Raw genomic sequence first — 20,495 nt, forward strand, 5'->3', positions numbered from 1 at the left:
TCATGGGTTAAGTTAAGACAGATTAATAGGGAAAGCAAAAGTCGCATGCACAAGCGAAGCAAACCAAGGAATTCATTCTCTACTTCCCATCGGCAGGCAGGGGTTCAGCCATCTCCAGGAAAGCAGGGCTCCATCACGTGTAGTGGTTACTTGGGAAGACAAACGCCATCACTCCGAATGTCTCCCCCTCCTTCTTCTTCCCCCAGCCTGAGGGGGAATATATGCTGAGCCTCATTTCATATGGTATGGAATAGCCCATTGGCCAGCTGGGCCAGCCATCCTGGCCATGCTCCCTCCCAGCCCCTTGCGCACCTGGCAGGGCACGGGAAGATGAAAAGTCCTTGACTAGCGTAAACATTACTTAGCAACAACTAAAACGTCAGTGTGTTATCAACATTATTCTCATACTAAATCCAAAACACAGCGCTATACTAGTTAATAGGAAGAAAATCAACTCCATCCAAGCCGAAACCAGGACACCACTTTAATTTTAATGTTTTCAATATGTACGACTTCAATACTATACAGTTGTTTAAGAAAATATGACTTAATGCCCTGAATATAAATTAAACAAAGTCACTACATTATTTTATTTCTATATAGGCTTCCAGATGGATTTTCCCAACTGTTAAATCTAACGCAGCTGTACCTGAATGATGCTTTTCTTGAGTTTTTGCCAGCCAATTTTGGCAGGTAAGTTGAATTTGAAATTTAATATCTACATTTAGTTTTACATTTATGCAGAGCAGTTTTTGCTACTTCTCAAGCAAAGTGTGAACTGGAGTAGGGGAAGAAGTGCACATTACCAATGCATGTATGCCATTATGAGTTACAGAAAAAAACCCTGAATCTTTATCACCATTTTTCAATTGGGCTTTTGAAGGACAGACAGAATGCTAATAAAGAGCCAGGAAATAAAACTCATTTACATGCTTGCTTTTTTTATAATACAAGTCTGGTAAGTATGGGATTCTAGTATTTCTGAAATACAGGTTGTTTATCATTTAGTAATTGGAGTGAAGCAAATAATGACGTCTGTAATTCCACTTGTCCTCTCCTGGATGCACAGATTCCTTCATTTACATCTATAATTCTCAAGTGCCTTGTTGTCAGGAGTCTTTCTGAAAGACTTAGCATATTTATGGTGTGCTGACTAAGCAAAATTTTTCAGTGTGATAGGTTAAATACAAGACAAATACTAAACCCCTACCTCTTTAAGATGGATTAAATCTTGGGAGCAAAAGGATAATATTGTTAAAAGGAAGACTCCTAGATGAGCATAGTTCATTCTGTTCTCCTTGTTATGCTGATTTAGCTATTTCTGCTTTTTTGCCCTCTCTTCACTTTTATTTTATGCTCTCTTTTCCTATATTGTCACTCTCCTACTCCATCTCATGTCCAGCAAGCCTCTCTTTCAGGAAATAAGGCTATTAGTTAATTGTGTTAAGCTGTGTGAAAGCAATTGCTTTAGGCTGTATGGTTATAGTTGGGTCAGCACAGTTTAGAAGAGATTAGAAAAGCCCCCAAACAGAGTGCTGCAGAAGTTTGGCAGATCTGGAGATGTACAATGAAAGATGAGCACAGGTGCAGTCCATTAGTTTTTTAGTCATTTGTGATTGGAGTTGTTGGCCTTTTCTTCTCTGTCCAGTTATTAGTCATTCCCTGATGAACAATTAAAAGCACCAGGTCTGTTACACTCTCAGCTAACAAAAAAGCTGCTTATGATGCAGGAGCATGAATTATCGTGCTTGTTTCTAGTACACAAAGTTTGCATTTCAAAAGCCTTCACTGAGGTTGAAGAAGAAATATCTGGAAGATGCATAGTTTTTACTTGTTGGCATTTTAACGATTGCCTATGCATTTTTCTGTTCTGTTTTTTTAATAGTCTAAATAAATGGCAAAATTTTCTTAGTAAAAACCAGGCACTACAGATGAAATTGAAGACTTCATGTTGACACAGTTGGTCTTATAAGTAGTTGATTTTACACATAGTTTAAAAAAGCCTCATTATAATTTTTTCTTCATCACTGTCTGCTTCTATAATGCTTAATGGTTAGGGAAATGGTGAAGTCATTAATTACTAACAGCATAAGAATAAATCAGTTACTGAAGGCAACTTGAAAGCCAATTCTCCAGTGTAGTGTTTCTCTTAATAGCTATGAAGAATTCAACCTTGGTTTTTAAAATATAAATAGTAACTTGCAGCATCCTATCTTGTAGCTAGGAGAATGAAACTGAAATTAAGATTTTTCTCATCATCTGTTTTTAAATGAATTCAAAGTATTTATATAAGTTTACCTGCTAACAACGGTATTGCACAGAATAAATACTATTTTATAGGAAGATAATGTTTAGATCAAATAAATTAGAAAACAAGGAATTGGTAAAATGCCATTTCAAAGTAAGGTTCAGACCCCCTTTGACATTAAGTACTTCTGTTCTGTAAGTGATCAGACTGCTTTGCCACCCCACAGCTTTACAGCTAGATATATAAATGCTTGCTAGTGCAAACGGTCTTTTAACTTGTACTTCAGAATATGGGAATACTTTTTAAAAAAACAAACAAACAAAAAAGCTTTGGTAGAAGCTTCTGGGATATTTAGAGCACTGTTGGTTATTCCCATAAAGGACAAGGCTTCAGCTTCTTCCAATTTGGTGCATTAATTGTTTTGTATGTGGCCTTATAGCTATTACTTTTCATTGCATGGGAACACATGAAGTAACAGAGTTCTGTTGCCTGCTCTTGCTGGAAACTATAGGCAATAATGCCTCTTAAAAACTAAGCCAATGCCATATTAAAGCTAGCAATGTTTTTATGCTCCTTGTGTCAGGGTCTCTGTTCCAGCAGTTCAAGTTAGAAACCTGGTTTCCCACATCAATTTCTCTCTGACTGTTCATATTCATTTGTTCCACATTTTAATTGCTGTCATCTCTCACAAGTGTTATCCCCCATTCTCTCACCTGCTGTTTTTATAGTGTTCTCATACCACTCTTTTAAATTGTTAGACTAAACAAAATTCTCTTTCCAATTCTCGTTCCCTCTGGTATGGTAGGTTTTCCTTTGTGCCTGATTATATTAATATGTCTTGGAATGAGTTTCAGTTTGAATTCATCATCTTCTTTTTGACAGAGGCTGACGACATGCATAGCTATATTTAGAATTCAAATTGAGATCTCTTCATGGCTTGTACAATGTCATGATTATCTTCTTGTTTTTCTTGGAAATGTCTGCAGTTACACTCTAGTGTTCCACTAGCCCTTTTTGCAGCTGCCTAGTGTTGTTTCCCACATGATCGACTAATGCATTGGACAGCTCAGTTAGAAATGGCTGATGACTCTACAAGGAAATCATAAGTACTTGACTTGGTGCTATAACATCTTGTCCCTTTTCTATTTTTTTTCACCCCTGAAGGTTGTACAGTTTTTTTCCCTACGGTGTCCTAATAATTCAGTGTATTGTCTCTGACTGTCTTTTGTAGCATCAGCCAACTTAAACATTTTTGCTATCCTTTAAGGTTGCTGTTAAAAAATATTGAACAGGATAGTCCCAAAATGGGTCTTTGAGCACCTCATCTGTAACATTCAGCCTGATGTTTAGAAAAGAAAACTTCGTGTAATGCAAACTACTTTTGGTATATCCATGCAGCATTTTTTTACTTTTTTTACATGTTTTATTACATTTACCTCCATGCTTTATCCTTGCCTTCAAAATTTGTGCTAAAACTTTGCATACTATTGAGGTCAAGATTATCCAATCTTTTTTCCCCTTCTTTATGAGCATTGCATGCTTGCTGTCCTTCAGTGATGTTGTACCAGTCCAGCCTGTTAGACTTAAAAAAAATCACCAGACTTTTGATTAAATGTGCCAGTTCCTTCGGAATTCTGAGGTGATAAAGTGGGGTTTTTTTTCCCTCCACTCCCAAATTCTAATTTGAATGCATTAATGTTGGCATGGATTGCAGAGTTAGCCTTTATGCCAGTGTCCAGAAATCTGAGAATTGCTTATGCTTACCTAAGAAAACCGTATCTGTTGTATCCAAATACATCATATATATTTACATTTAAATATACAAATACATAAGCAGAGGATTCTAAACTTGAAGCTTACTACATGCTGATTTTGAGATAGGGCTTTAAAAGGGAAACATTATTTGCTGATAGGTGTTAAGATAAGCAAGGAGTTTATCTTCAGTGTCATTCTAAAAACTCTGAGAATGTTGTCTGTAATGGGGTATTGCTTCCAGAGACTTTTTACTATGATGTTGCAGTGAATTTACTTTTAATTTTCTTTCTCAACAATTTGCCAGTAGTATTTGCAGTAGTAGATATTTTTAGTAGTATCTGCTTTGGGATAATTTTTTACACAAATGTACAGTGATAATCAAATTGGGGACTTAATTTAGTTACATATATGCAATTTGGCTGAAACTTTTGCGAATGCAACCTGCTATAGGATACATATATTTCAGTCTTCTTGCCTTTATGTTTCAGTTACAACTTAAAAAAAAAAGTATTCTGCATTAGCAAAACTGCAAAGGAGGTGAAAAATAAAGAACATCTCTCTATGAAATATTTTTAGCTTTCCAAGGAATGACTGCTGTTGAACAGCAAGTTTCTAAGCATGCCTGCTATATATTTCTTTTATGTTTTTTTACAGCTTATATAATTAGATCAGATTTAGAAAGAATATTGATCATATCCTGGCAAGGTGTTCATGTAGAGATTTTTTTTATTATTTAAAAGTTGAACTATACTTTAAAAGCAGGCTAAGTTGGTTACATTAAATAACCATGCAGCAAAAGTAATTTTGTTGAGATTGTTACACCAGGTATACTTAAAGTTGAATAATACTCTGTTACAGCTTTGTGTGTAGGTGATGTGTAAATATTTCTGTGGTTATGGGTTTTTACAGTTGAGAAATGAAATATTTCCATATAAGTATGACAAATCTTTGTGATAGAATGCCACAGGAAATGTATGTTCTGCCACTACGACTTCTATTTTTCCTTTAGTATAGGTGGACTAGTTCTCTGTCTGTATTTCTTTTCCAACTTAAACCTCAGTTTTTCAGTTCCGTTATAACAATTCAGATGCTTAGCATGGGTGTTTACACCAGCAATTTAAAGAGCAGCTAGGCTGAGAATTTGATGTGTATTATTATATTAAACTTGAATTAACCCTTCCAGTCATAATGGAAGAAGTAAAAACTGCTTCAGTCCAATATTTCTCATTAATTATGGCAAGAAAATTACTAGTTTAGACGGAGCCTGTATCTCCCAGCTAGGAGAGTTTGAAAATGTTTCCCTAGTAGCCTCTGTGTAGCTTTACACATAAGAAATTCAATATTTGTATCTCCAATTTCTTAGGGTTAGCTGAAGAAAGAACAGAACGTGAAACAAGGTCACAAAGCTATGAATCTTTCTATCACCAAAGGCAGTCTTTAAGTTCACAGAGTTAGCTTATTAGAAGTGTAGTACAGTCAGTTGTGGCTAAAGTCAACAGAGTGTCGGTGTACACATCTATAGTTAGCATATGAATGGAGGTTTGCTTCTACTCCTTTCTGAGAAATTTGGCTGGATACTCATGTTGTGAAGAAAACCTACAAACTGTATAGCTATTTTCCCCGTCATCAAAGCAAAACACCAACTGGTGCCTAATGCAGTGTTTGGTTGTTCTTGGGTTCAGAAGTCCAAGCCCAAAATGACCATTCAAATCTGAGGGTGCTTAAACAAACAAGTTCTGTTTTGTCACAAATTGGTATCGTAGGGTGCAGGTAGGGTAAGAAGGCTAGGAAATCCTTTCATTATGTCCTAGTTTGACAGCAGTGATATTACCATGAACTTTATTTTTATTAGGGTATTCTTTCAGCACTGTTGGAGTGTTGGTTTTTCTTTGAGAGGCTGCGGGGAGGAGGTTCCCCTCCAGCAGTTGCTACCAGATGGCAAGTAGTGCTTGCAATGCTGGGTTACATTGACCTCTGCTCTGTTTCAAGGTGACTGTTATATTCTTAGGTTATTCGCAGGCATGGCAGATTGCTACTTTCAAATGCATCCAAAAATGAGCGAATGTCTAGAGGAAAAATAAATACTGTTTCCAGCTTTCTATTTTTATTTTAAGTATAGTTCTTAATCAAAATTAAGGTTTTTGTCTCTATCCTTACAACATACTCAGTTAAGCACCTTCAGGAAAGACTGGTCTGTTCACTAAGCTCCTTTTTAAGTCAGGGAGCTTAATACCCTATTTTGTGTTGTATGAGGGCTGTTAGTGGGTCACATGTAGAACTCTTGTCTTTACAATCCTGTCTGTATTTAAACCAAACTCAGCTTCTGCGTTTCATTTAACAAAGAGATAGTCTTGTCACTGCTGTCCTTATGCAAAAATTCCACTGGGGATGGTACATTGCTTGAATGTCAAGACTGCTTTGAACTTATCTTGGCCAAGCAGTTGACTTTGGTATTTAGAGGTTATTTATCGTGCAACCAAGGATTTACTGAAAGAAAGGTCAAACTGCCTTCTAACAGAAATATAAAAATGGATTAAGAAGCTGACTAGAAAGAGAACATTGGAAGGAAATGAATTCAAAGGTTGTGTTTACCATGTGGAAGACCACAGGTATTCCTCTGATGAGGCTTGTTATATGAAATGGCTTGATACATTGCCAGTATTAGAAATTCAGCATCTTAACTTGTGCGGACTGATCCTACCTTTCTTCTGTTACTTCCTGTGTACTTCTGTATATGATGATAACATGTACCTATAATGATCCAATGAAGTGCTTTAAAATCTTTGGGATGAAGGAAAACAAATGTGTTCAAATAGGTGCTGAAAAGCAGGCAAGATCTAGTTTGTTTGCTGCTTTACCAAAACTGAACCTCAATGAATAAATGAATTTAAAATAACATGCAGATTTATGCACAAAACATATTTTTATTTTTACAGAAAAAATATTTTGAACTTGTAGATCTTTTTTGAAATTCAGCAATATGAGTAAGTTCAGTGATTGCTCTTGTCATAAAATACAGTATATTGTGATAATTTGTTATGCCTTTCTGTTACAGATTAACTAAACTCCAGATATTGGAACTTAGAGAAAACCAGTTAAAAATATTGCCAAAGTAAGTATGGATGACATTTATTTAAACTACTTTGGAGGGTTCTTTCTGTAGTTATACTAATAATGTAGTGCATATTGAAAAGTAGATCACAGCTTAAAATATGTAGCCAAGTAACTGGACTAAGTTCTCACAAGGAATTTTCCCTTCATCCTGCTAAAATTATTTCTCCCTTCAGACTGACTCGTCTGCCTATTCAGAGATTTTCCTATTCAGAGATTTTTTTTTTTTTGTCTGTCTGTGTCCGGCTCTGTGGATTTCTGACCCACCTGTTGAGCTTTTAAGTCAGCACATGGGCACCTCAGGATGATCTTTCTGAGATGTCTGATGCTTCTTGCACTCAGTATTGTATGGCTGCCCAGATGCCTGTCAGGGTATGGTTCTGATGGCTGAGTCTGAGACTTGGGCATTGGTGATTAAGATCATTAACTCTAAATCAAATGTGGAATTCGAGATGCTTGCTCAGAATGACTGAGGGAATGCTATTCACATGACTTGAACACTTTTTTTTTAGTTTAATATACTTCCGGGCTGAAGAAAATAACAACTCGTTACTGTGTTGCATGGAATCTGTTATGCTGAACCTATTCTATACTGCAACAGGCTTGTTTAGCATAATGGCAGCATGTTCCTCAGACGTGTTTTCAGTAATAGTAAAATAGTTCTGGAAATTCTTACAGCATTTGTTTTGACAGTAAATCCAATTGTATCTCTCTCTTAAAATCTAGCGTCTTTCTAAACCCTGCCTTGCAATTCTCACTCATTTCATCAAACAAGCCCAGGCTGATGGTCTTGCAGTTCCTGCTGTTTCTATGAGCTAGAGCAATGCTCTGAATTTCTGACTTGGACCCTGGAGGTCTAACTGGATTAACAGAGGTATAAAAGGTGAATGAAGAGAGAAACAGAGATCCCAAAGATGGGATGTGAATAACCAGCTGTAGAGTCCTGAGTGTGTTGTGGTGTGCTGTAAAAGGGGTCCTCCTCGGGCAACAGAAACTGGTAAAGAGAGGTACCGGTTTTGGTGGTTGTGAGATGTTTTAGTGGAGAAGAGGAAGAGCTAACAATTGAATATTCACTCTGTCCAGCTCATATGCTAGCAGACACTTTCATGCAGTAGGCTGAAGTGTGAATTGCCAGCCCTTCAAATAAAACAGCCAGTTTTCTTAGTGACTGTAGCAAATCATATGCCTGAGACATGACCAAGGGGTATGTTCCATTGGAATTCCCTTTTTGTGTGCCTAGATACTGTACTGTGGTGTCTGCTCTATAAAGATGCCAGAACTCATATCTGGAATGAAATGTATAGCATCAGAAAGTGTGAATTTAAATCAAGTGTGAAGCATTTTACTCATTCATGTGATATAAATACTCTCTATCCTCCTTTGTTCTTCCTGTTCTCACTAATTTTCAGTAGAAAAAAATTAGAGGACATGTAATTTGGGGTAGTAGCTCTGTACATTAAGTTACTCCCAACTGAGGAACAGTAGCTATAATTAAAATTTATAGCTAATACAGGTCTTGTTTATAAAATTACTCTGACCTTAATTACCATAATTAACACTATTGGCATGAATTACATGCAATATTTTAAAAAGAGTAGTTTACGGAGGTCTCTTGTAGTGATAAGAGACATTTAAACAAATGCTGTAATGTATTTAAGCCAAACACAACTTCTGTTGATGTTGCTGGGAATTTTTTTGTTGACTTCAGTGTTTTCAGAACTTCATCCTTGCTGGAAAATAGCAGCTGTCATGAAGATATCCTCTGCAGCACCTCCATAATGATCTATAGTACTGCTGAGATACCACCTTTATTATTCTCTTCTGGTACATTGTGGCTCAATTAAGGGAGATGAAAGCTATTGAGACTATTTTTTTTTTTTCTTTTTAATTTAACCATATTCATATGCATTTTGCTACAGTGAGACACTGGAACATACATTGTTTATGTATGATGTACACTGGGGAGAAAAAATTAATTGTGGTGTCCATGGTTTGCAAGAGGTGAATCTGCCTTTCAGGATAATACAACCGTGTAGCAGTTGACATGGCCATCAAAGGTATCCATGGCTGGCTTTAGCTGTTACGTTAGAACAGAAGCTGATGTGAAATTCGAATTTACACGGTTTTCCAAACCTGAGTATGTGTTTTAAAAGGAACATGCTATACAGCTTTAAACAGTGTAGAAAATCCAAAAGCTTTTTTTTTAAGCTAGTAAGATGTAGCAGTACATGCTAATATTTTTGCTATAGAACACAACTATCTTTTCTTGTTTCCCTCTCACCTTTTTAGTATTTCCATGCTTACAGCAAATTCTTTCGTATTTGTAATGAGAAATGTATTTGGATAAATTTCTACAGAATCAGCTAGCCCTCTTGCTGAATTAAACATGCACATAATTTTTAACACTAAAGCATAAAGCACTTGAAAGACTGTTAATCAAAATGGGTAATTAATGCCAACACACTAAATCAACCTTGCTTTGTGCCAAATGCATTGTTTTGCTTGGAACTTATCCATAGCCACAGACTGCAAAACTGGTAGTATTATAATGCAAACCAGCTCAATGAAAATATTTCTAGTGAAAGGAAGGCAAAAATACACAGAGACTATTTGAGAGGCATTTATCTGATACATAGCTGAAAGTTGGGAAAATGGTCCAATGGAAATATAAAAAGATTAATTTTTATTTTTTTTCTTGAGCTTCTGTCTTTTGCCTAATTGTCAATAAAAAGAGTAACCTTTTTAGAAAGAAGCAAGTTATTTGAGAGTATAATTATGATGATTCAGGACCCAATGTTGCTATCACACACACCTCTTGAATTGTATGCTACTTGAAGTAAGCTGTAGTGTTAAGCTTAGTGAAGCTGACTATTTACAACATCAGAATCTGAGGCGCAATTTAGACTACCTGATCCCTTAGTGTTGGATTGATTTGACAGCAAGTTCAATAATATGAATTATTAAACAGATTTTTCAGTTTATCGGAGGGGTTACATACCACTGTGGCAAAGATAGAAATAGGTGTAACTCAGTGATCTAGTAAATTTTTGTTTCCAGTCCTGTATTCCTCTTCCTCTAGCATTTAATTTTCCTGTTACTTTAACATTATTGGAAGCTTTGTTTGCCTTTTGTCTGAAGATATAGTTGCTTTATAAACAGTACAGAAAAGCAAAGAGATATTAGTCATAGAATAGCTGAAAGTGCTATAGACTAGGCAGGCAGTGGGGAAGGGGAGGAAAATAACTGAAGCCCTGGTCTTGCAAACACATTTCTGTATGTTTTACAGTTGAGTGGATGTGTTTGCTAGATTACAGACATTTTGGCAAGGAAAAAAAAGGGCCCCAAATCAGTAAAGTTACTTTGTAATATTGTCAATGTTACATAATGTTAATTTTGCAGATACTTGAGAGAGATTTGCAGATATTTGCTCTGGTTCCAAATGGTAAGACCAGGACTCTTGATGAAAAACTGTAACCTTTTTTTTTTTTTTTTTTAGTAAGACAGTGAAGATTAAGGCACAAATGGGAACTTTGGGTTGCCTTAAAGTCATTAAGGATGCAGCACTAGAAGGGTGGGAAGGGAAGGGAGCACCTAGATCTTGGGTTGGACTGGAGTGGAATTTGTGTATCTAGTGTAATTTGGCAGCGGGGAGGAGAGGAGCTTTATTGGTTAGATTCTGTGAATCTGGTGTTAGCTGTGTAAACAGTTTGGCCTCAGAATTGAGTAGTGTACAGTAGGAAGGAAAAAAAATCTCTCAGACCTTGGAGTACGTCGGCCTGGGAGATTGATTGGTGTGTTTGTTTTGGTTTGGGTTGGGGTTTTTTTTTGTGTTTCTTTACCAGACTGTTAAAATAAAAAGAATTCATGTTGAACTGAAAGAAAAAATTCCATTCATCTCAAGCTGCAGTAAAAAACCCAGTCCAACTTTGTTTCAATTCAGCCTCATCAAAATTCACTTAAATCAGATTGATTTTTTTTCATTTTGTTGGTGTTACCTCTGTTTTTTTTCCTTCACTTTTAAAATTTGTATTTATTCCTAAGCTGAAAATGCAGTTCAAATAAAAATCAAGCACTGTCTTAAAACTGTTGAAATGAAAGGACTATGAAAATGTTAAAATAAGCCGTTTTTTTCAAATGATCATTTATTAAAACTAATGTATCAAACTTAACCCCACATAGCTGTGAATCTCCCTTAATCTACCTTTTGAGGCTGAAATTTAGATCATCGGTGACGTTTTGGACTGCTCTCTCTAGTAGCCCGCAGTTTAGCTAACATAGCTTGAAAACAGATGAAATCTAAAACCTTTTTAAATTGAAGCTATCAGTAAAAGTACAGTATGGTGTTGCCCATGAAAACTGCAGAATGATATGCTAGATCCTTTAAGTGAGTCTTCAGCTGTGCTTTTGGGAGATACATTGGGGCAAATTTGTTAGCAACGTATGTCACTAAAATTGGTGTTGGCATGGTCTCATAAAGCTTTGAGAAATTCAGCTTATGCAGTATTTTAGAGGGACTTAGATAATTTACGTTAGAATTGGAAAACGAATTTTAGCAGTTCGCTTACTGATAATCATCCAGTTCATGAGCTTTGAGAAATAAGGCAAAATGTTTCTCAGGTTCTTTTGGAAGTAGTCTTTTCCTGTATTTTTTTCCTTTTCTTCTTTGAGACAGTGGGAATGTGAGTTAAAGGCTTTCCCCGAAAGCCTGTGTGCAGTGCAAAAAATGGCTTCTGCTTTTGTCTTGATCATGTCTTTACCTACTTATGCTAAATTCCTAGCTTTCCCCAACATAATTACTATAATGGAGTGAAAATCAAATCTATAGACAAATGTCGAGTGTAATCCTTTTTGGAGATTATTTCATGAATAATACTAATAATCACTTTAACTTATTTTCAATAAATAAGGCATTTTTCAATAGAATGTAATTTTTGAACTATATATTCAGAACAACTGTAATACTTTGTATTTGAAGAACAACTGAAACTCTGAATAGCTGCATAAAGCATCTTGTGCTCATGCAGATGTTTTTTAAAGATATTAGTGTTCATATATGTATTCCGATAACATAAAAGTACCATTTAGAAGCCCTTTTATTTAGAATTTTATAGTATGTACACACTTACGGTTTATATTTGAAAGTTTTAGATATTATTAATTGTTCTATGGAAATCCATTATTAAATAAATACAGAACATAACGTCATATCAGGGATTCACAGCCTTTTTGAAAATATTTTTAGGTAGTACTACTGTTGACTGGAATGCCAATTGTGTCGGCCACCACGTGTAGTGGTAGATAATCTCTATGGGATACCCAAAGTAAACTTTAAATGGAGGAAAAATTTTGCCAAAGCACAGCTTGAAATAATGGATTTTACTTTATTTACTTGATTTAATCTTTGCCGTAAGTTGGCTTAAAGAGTATTGATGTGTCACAAAATCCAGTTTAGTAATCTGATTTGTTGTAGGACTACAGAAATAATTAGGATTCCAGACCGTATCATATGGAAGCAACTTTGTCAGCAGCCTGGAGAGGGAGAAAGGTGTTGTTGGTTACTGTGATTCAACAGTGGTCTTTTCTGTTTTAGTCATTAGGCAGTGGTCTTTGGGAGGAAAACATGTAGTTAACCAGCCTTTGGCTGCTGAGAAGACTTACTGTGACTGTAGGTGAAGAGCTGGAGCACTCAAAAGAAGAGTAATTTCACTGAGTTACTCTTTATCATAAAGATTACTCTAGTGGTCTTTAGTTTTTGTAAACTAATCTGTAGATGAGTTGCAGTGTACTCTTTGTGTGACAGTCAACATGATCACTAGTATGTGCCTCGTTGAACAGTGTGTGAAAATTTGACCTTATTTAGATATCAGTCCAGTTACAGAACAGCATCTCTACTTAATACTGATTAAAATAATATATTTGTATTAGTACAGGAAGATTGGATGTAACTGGTATTTTCTTAAATCTAATTCCTTATTAATCCCCTTCCTGTGCAGAACCATGTCCAGACTGACTCAACTGGAGAGACTGGACTTAGGAAGTAATGAATTCACAGAAGTGGTGAGTTTTGCCTTAGTAACAGAGCTTTGTATCTTCTATAAATCTCTTTATCCTTTAATCTATTTTTAATCAATATGAAAATGTAAACACCAATTTAAGAGTTCTGCTACTGAGCAAATATTATGTATACCTTGTAGTACTTTATGGGGCCTGTTATAAAAATTATGTGCATATTCTGATGAATATGAGTATGTTTTTCCTCAATTTGAAAATAACACTCTGTGGTACAGTGTGGTTACTGTACTGGTAAAAAATTAATGGTAATATATGTTTGAATTACAAGCATAATTGTTTGGCTTATAATAAATTTTAAACACTTATTGGTTATCATGTATTTAATGTTGCAAGTTCCATATAAGCTGTCCATAACCTGCTCTTATTATTGTGTACAAATTATTAGATCCAAGGGAAACTATATTTATTTTAAGTTTCAATATTGTTCAAAATAGTATTTACAGTTGAGGTGCTCATATTTTTCCTTCAGCATGGATTGACTTGTTTGTTATTTGTGATCTCACAGACAAATACATCTTATATTTACAATCACTTAACATCTCTCTGCTTCTACAAATACTTCCCTGGATAAAGGAATTGAAATAGAAGTATAGTGGAACATACTGACCTGCCATATAATAATGTCAAGCCTTTGTGTGCCACGAGTAGATCATGCAGAGCTGAACACTTGCCTAATTGTATGGTTTGGCAGATAGGAAAGTGTATTTAAGGAATTGTTCATTATTATTATTACACTTCTAGCCATTACCATTACTGCCATGTTCTCATTATAGGGTAGGTATTTGTGTGGGAGCCTTAAACTAATGTGTCCAGGCCCACGTTAAGCCATAACAGCCAGGAACTAAGTATAGGCTGCAAAATTACCTGTTTGGGTATATTTTTAGCTGATTGCTTCATCTTTCCCAGCCTTTTAGCTACAAAAGTCAACTACTGGTAACTTATTTCATTAAGAACTTTTGGTAAAAGAACAAAAAGGTTTGAAGCAGCTTTTTTGGATAAAGATCTGTCTGAAAGGTGTCTTCAGTTAAGATTTTCTCTCGGAAAATGAACTATTGGGAGTCAGGACGGCAACTTATGCAGGAATATGCAATATAACAAAATTGAGTTCTGCATTTAACTGAACTTGCTTGTAGTTGTTAAGGTGCAGAAGCACCTGTTTTGTATTACTTTCTCAGGAGGAAAGTTTAAATAGGAAAACATATGCAACATGGATGTTTACCAAGAATTGGTCTTTCCTTGATACGTAACATATTTATAACAGTAAGTTGTAACGGAAATACAATTCTCCACTTCACTTTATGGATGGAGTGGTTTGCTTGTATCATGCAGATGCACCCTTTGTTGGTAGAAAATTAAAATTTGTTTTTCTTTTCCCCAAAAACAAATCTTGTGGTTTTTAAAAAACAGGTCTTCTGACCTGATGGAATTTAAGGGGTTTTAGACCTCCTCCATGAGAGAGGAAATTATACACATAACATTTATTTATTGTGTGCTCCAGTTGAAAAATAGTATTTTCTGTAAAAAAAAAACCAAAACCAAACCACGACTTTCTGTAAGGATTATTTAGTGCTGTGATCAAGTTCTTAAAAGATTTTTGTATCTCTAGCATATATTTACATTTCAAAAAGTGAATTATCTGGGTTTTCTTTGATGTCCCAGTGAAACAATTGTATAATAATAAACAGCTATAATAAAATATTACTTAAAGTTGCAATAGATGAATTGCTGAAGTTGTTTTTGCCTTTCACTATTTTCTGTATGAAGTTTTTAAAAAATGGCTTCCCTTTACAGCCTGAAGTACTTGAACAACTAAGTGGGTTAAAGGAATTTTGGATGGATGGTAATAGACTAACGCTTATTCCAGGGGTAAGTCCTTTTACTGTTTTAAACATTTAGTATTTTAATTTACAGTGGTATTTGCTTTGTCAGCTGTCACATATGTTAAAGTTGCTATGTAATTTGAATGTTACTTAAAGCCAAAAGACTAAATGTCATTTAAATGCTTAACTAGTCTACTTAGAAATTGTCACTGAACATGAGAGTTGGGTACGCAGCTTTTCTTTCAAGTTTTATACCTCTCATCTAAAAATTATGTTCCAATTCAGGAAAGGGGTAAAAATCCTAGATCAAATTCTGGATCAAATTTGGGATTGATTGGTCCTTCCAAAAAGGGATTATTTTGTGTTAGACAGCAAGCAGGAATTTGTAGCACAAATATGTTGTGTGAATTTTTACTGGTCATGGCTGTAAAGCAGGCAATACCGGTTCAGGTGCCATATATATAGGGAGCATAGCCAGTTCCTGAGAAAATGTTCTGTTGACTTCGTCTGGGTTCCTGACATCTCTCAGAATTGCATAGGATCGAGGCTACCTATTATTGCAGTACTTGTGAACCTGTGCTTATGTTCTAGTAAACTCGTAAATGAGTATTTGAAATTCGGGAAGCAACTGGTCTGTTTTCAGACTTAAAAACACTAGCAGTCTTCTGACATGAGGCTTTGTTGCCTGATCAGTACTCTTCTTTACTGTCTTTTCTCACTTCAACTAATTCTTCCTTGAACAGTTGAGTGGATGTATTAAACATTTCTATTTTACAGTAAAAGTAAAACTGTATTTGTGAAAGTGACTGCATTTTCCCTGGGAAGATATTAGTACAGTAGTATGCGCAAATCTTCGAACTTATTCTTGGTTCATATGGAAAGGTAATACAAGCATATATTTTGGCTTGTTTCTTCAGTTTAGTACAATTAGGGATTCGTTGTTGTTGTTTTTCAGGTTAAGTAGGATGCAGTTTTACACAAAAGGCAAAAATAAGCATTAAAAGACTTTACTGGAGCCTGATTATGTCCTTACATTATCTATCTCTGTCTGAAGTCTGTTCTAAAGCTTCAGTTTCTTGATTCACAGTAACTGATCAAACTGTTGAATTTGCAGAAAACTGACTTTAGAGAGACCTGTGTGCATCTGTGTGTGTGTAAAAACATCAACTGTGTGTATCTGCACAAAATATTTCATTGTAAAGCTTGGATATTTTGCATAAAATTGTATTTCAGAATGCATTATTTTCTCTTGCTTTTAGTTCATAGGCACTTTGAAACAACTGACCTACTTGGATGTTTCTAAAAACAACATTGAAGTAGTTGAAGAAGGTATTTCAGCTTGTGAAAGCCTGCAAGACCTACTGTTATCCAGTAATTCACTTCAGCAACTGCCAGAGTCTATCGGTTTGTATTTTCAGTTATTCATGTCTTAAAAGCTTATAGTTCAGACACAGAACACTTGAAAATAGACAAATGGCATTTTAAATCTAAGTTTCAATTGATTAAAAGTGCCAGTTTTGGATAAAGCTGTAATGCGTAGCTGAATAATAAAATCTATGTTTGTTTGGGGGCATTCTTGACTTTATACAGTAGTTTGTAAATGGATGAAAAAATATTTATTTGTTCTCTCTCCCCCTGCCCTCCCCCCGCCATGGCTGGCACATGGTAAGCTGGCAAACAAGTTCTGTAAGCTCATCTGCTTATTTCCTTAGGAATATAGCAGGGAATGCCAGGGAATACAGAAGATGTGGTTGCTGGCCCATAGTTTTTTTTTTCCCCTTAATTTAAAACTAAAACTAAGCTTAATGAACTCACATGTCCTTTCTGATTTACTTGTTCATTTATTACAGGTTCCCTGAAGAAGGTAACAACACTTAAAATTGATGAAAACCAGTTAATTTATTTGCCAGACTCCATAGGAGGGTAGGTATTTCACCTGAATAAAAGGTTGAATTGCCTTTCTGCACACTTTTCTGTAACAATGGCTCCTCTTTTGAATGTTTTTACAACTACTTGATTTAATATCTTCTACATGTTAATGTCTTAACAAAATTGAAAGCAAGTAATTTCATATCTTCTAGTTTGCAGCACGTATGTTCTTTTTGTATTATTTAATACCAAAAGACCTATGTTCCTCACTTATTAATGCAGCCACCAATCATAAAAAAAAAATTGAGTGTGAAAGAAAACAAGCTGTTTAAAAAGGCAGTCAGCTGTGTGAAACTGGGTTTTGGCAGTAACATAGCTGTGGCTGTGTAAATATTGCAAATGATTGAACCACTATCAAAAAGCTTCTAAAAAGTGAATCTGAACACACACACATTTATCTTTTTTTTATATTATAAGGAGAATTTTCACCTGTTCATCAGCAGGTTTTTTTAATGTATAATTTGGTCTTCAGCAATTTAATTTAAAACTCGCAAATGATGGCAAAAATAATTCGTTCATAATTAAGGGCTATACGATTGAAGGGTATTTGTTCCAATTTCTGTTCTCTTATTGAAATTAATGCCAGTTATCTTTTATTGTCAGAATTTACAAAATACTTCTTCACTGCCAGATTCTTAGATTCACTGTCTCTAACTCTTGAAATTCTTCTCTTGTTCAGAAACTGCATTCAATTCCTGTTTGGCTATGATCTGTCCCTATTCTGAATGTTTTCAGTGGCTTGCACTAGCACGTTTTCATGTAGTACACAAACATTTGGTGTTGCTGACCCCCCTGTTTTTACTGAATGCTCTCTTACGAGGACAGTGTAAAGGAGAGTTTAAAAACAACCAACCAAACAAAAAACCAACCAAACAAAAACAAACAAACAAAACAACAAAAAATCCCCCAAAACCCACAAAAGCCAAAAACCCCACAATCAACCAACAAACAAAAAAAAAACCCCAAAACACATTTTAGGCAATTAGTAAAGGGTTTTTCTTGGATTTGAATTCCCTTGGATTTGAGTGTTTTTATTTTTCTTAATTAAATTTGAGATTTGTAATTAATAGTGTTATTAACTTCATTTAAACTTAAAGTATTCAATTAATGTTGGATGAATTGACCTGTATAGAGGAGTAATTTTTTTTTTTTTTTTTTTGCAGGTTAATATCAGTAGAAGAACTGGACTGTAGTTTCAATGAGATTGAAACATTGCCTTCATCTGTTGGGCAGCTGTCTAATATAAGAACATTTGCTGCAGATCATAACTTTCTAACACAGCTGCCATCAGAGGTATGTATTTAATTACAAAACTCTAAAATGAATTTTTTTCATGTATTTTAAACTATATTGTCTATACAACATTTGGATAACAAATTAATAATTCTTGAGTAGGTTTTCTTCGTCTATTTTTTTAAAGGAGGATGTAAACAAATATACATACACAAATATACGTATACAAATAATGAAATTCAGAATTTTCTTAAGCAAGAAGTAGAAATTTGTTGCTAGTGTATTGAAACTAAAAGAAGGTTTAATAAGTAAGAATAAATCTAATTATACTTTACAGGCAAAAATAGCTGTAATACTAATTGTTTTAAAACAGTAAAAATTTGCATATTTTAGAGTTGTGAAGACGAATTAATACTTCGGGTTTTTTTCAGATTGGAAACTGGAAGCATGTAACAGTGTTGTTTCTGCATTCTAACAAGCTTGAATTTCTTCCTGAAGAAATGGGTGATATGCAGAAATTAAAAGTCATCAATCTGAGTGACAATAGGTCTGTGAATGCATTTATTCAAGTAGAAGTTGTATAAAATGCAGTAATAATGTAGAGGTATTGTTACGAATATATTATGCTATCTTTCCTTACCTCGCACACAGCTTAGAAGCTGACTGAGATGCATGTATTTAATGTATTATTGTTGTATTCTGGATCTTGCTGTTCCATTGTATTAAGCTGTCTTTATTTTAATGACTTAGCACATGCCATATGCATTGAAGCACAACTTCAATACATTCATGATTGTTAGCATGTATTTTTCTGGGAAATTAGTTTGGTTATTGTCATAAAACTTTTGATTCTTACTTAAAAGTTAATAGCTTCCTGTATTGCATATGGAAGACACACAACAGTATCACAATATAGTGTAAAACACTTGAGTATGCTGGGGAAGCGGGAAAAGAGAGTTGTGTTTTATTAGAGCTGGTCAATAAAAACTGACAAAACATTTCTCTTTTGGGAATTGCCAATTTGTAGGAATGAAATACATTGGGAGAAATAAGTCTGAGCTCTCCTTCCTGTTTGGAATCCAATCCAGCTTCTCTGTACTTGATCTGTAGCTTGATTTACCCATTAATGCCAGAAATTCCATTATCCAGGGCAGCCCCTTTCCCACACATGTATCTTGGAAAAAACCAACAATTTTCAGGTGTAGCACTTTTTTCTTAATTGGTGTGCATGTATATTGAAAGATAAAATTCTGAGGATTCAGAATAATTAATTCAGGTTAATTGCCTTCAAATTGTAGTCAAATCTGAATTGAATTCAGATTCAAACTGAACTGAGTGAAGTTCAAGTTACATTGTCACTTTGTTTTTTTAAGCGGCTTGCTAAACTGGGTAGAAATGCAGTTTTTTGTTTGCTTGTTTGTTTTTTTTTTTTTAATTCCAGGTATAGCTTTGAATCTGAATTAAATGCTATTGCCTTTCAAGTGTCAATAGTTATTAATTTCACTATATCTGTAAATGTCCTATTTAAACATTTTTACAGGCTAGTGCAGCATTGTTTCTTACAATCTTAACAGTATTCATAAGTGTACTTATATGAATTCTTGTTGTAATTTACAGACTGAAGAATTTGCCATTTACCTTTACAAAACTGCAACAGCTCACTGCTATGTGGCTATCAGACAATCAGGTGAACTTTTTTAAAATTAAAAATAAGTGATTGTTGACTTTATTCCTAATGGAATTGATAAGTACAAAGTCATCTGTTAAATAATGAGACCTGATACTGTGTATATACATCAATACTTTCTTGACATTACTATGTCGGTTCTCCTGAAATAAACAACACTGAGCCTACCTGTCCTTGGAAGTTTTCATACTTCTAGCAAAGTTCTGTGCTGTTAGGAAATGCAATTTAACAGAAGTTGGTTTTTTGGGTTTTGTTTTTCTTAATTCAGGCTTGTTTACACAGGAGAGTTAATTCTTGATAAGCTAGTACTTGAATGTGTAGCATGCTGTTTCTTCCACAGCTATACCATCGGGGAAACTTAGCATGCCTTTTTTTGACGTTTCTTACCACGCCTTTGACTCTGTGACTGTCCAAGTTTCAAGCTATTCAGGAGTAACTCATGTGCTTGTAGCTTGTATTTTTGCTGTGTATTGAAGCCCTCTGTACTATGCTGATTTCCTGAAAGTCATTAAGGTGTACAGGGCTGCCAGAAATCCACTAGCCTCAGATATAGTATAATGAAAGCACTTTTTACTAATACAGTAATTTCAAGAATCCCCTGTCCCTTTTTGTAAGGGGTGGGAGATATTCAGTCTGGTGT

At 35.0% G+C, this 20,495-nt stretch overlaps 1 protein-coding gene across 1 annotated transcript in view; it reads left to right on the plus strand.

The window, feature by feature from the left end:
• Positions 1-603: 603 nt before the first annotated feature.
• The window catches only part of ERBB2IP (erbb2 interacting protein), a gene marked incomplete at both ends in the record, with an annotated part of 38,888 nt that continues 18,996 nt past the window's right edge, over positions 604-20,495 (plus strand). Inside the window, 9 exons of the mRNA XM_009584935.1 lie at positions 604-693; positions 7,059-7,115; positions 13,108-13,171; positions 14,978-15,052; positions 16,266-16,410; positions 16,857-16,929; positions 18,099-18,228; positions 18,600-18,715; positions 19,786-19,855. Coding sequence (XP_009583230.1) covers positions 604-693; positions 7,059-7,115; positions 13,108-13,171; positions 14,978-15,052; positions 16,266-16,410; positions 16,857-16,929; positions 18,099-18,228; positions 18,600-18,715; positions 19,786-19,855 — 820 coding nt within the window. The remainder of the gene's footprint in view (positions 694-7,058; positions 7,116-13,107; positions 13,172-14,977; positions 15,053-16,265; positions 16,411-16,856; positions 16,930-18,098; positions 18,229-18,599; positions 18,716-19,785; positions 19,856-20,495) is intronic.

Source organism: Fulmarus glacialis, unplaced genomic scaffold (genome assembly GCF_000690835.1).
Source record: "Fulmarus glacialis isolate BGI_N327 unplaced genomic scaffold, ASM69083v1 scaffold7539, whole genome shotgun sequence".
Classification (NCBI taxonomy): Eukaryota; Metazoa; Chordata; class Aves; order Procellariiformes; family Procellariidae; genus Fulmarus; species Fulmarus glacialis.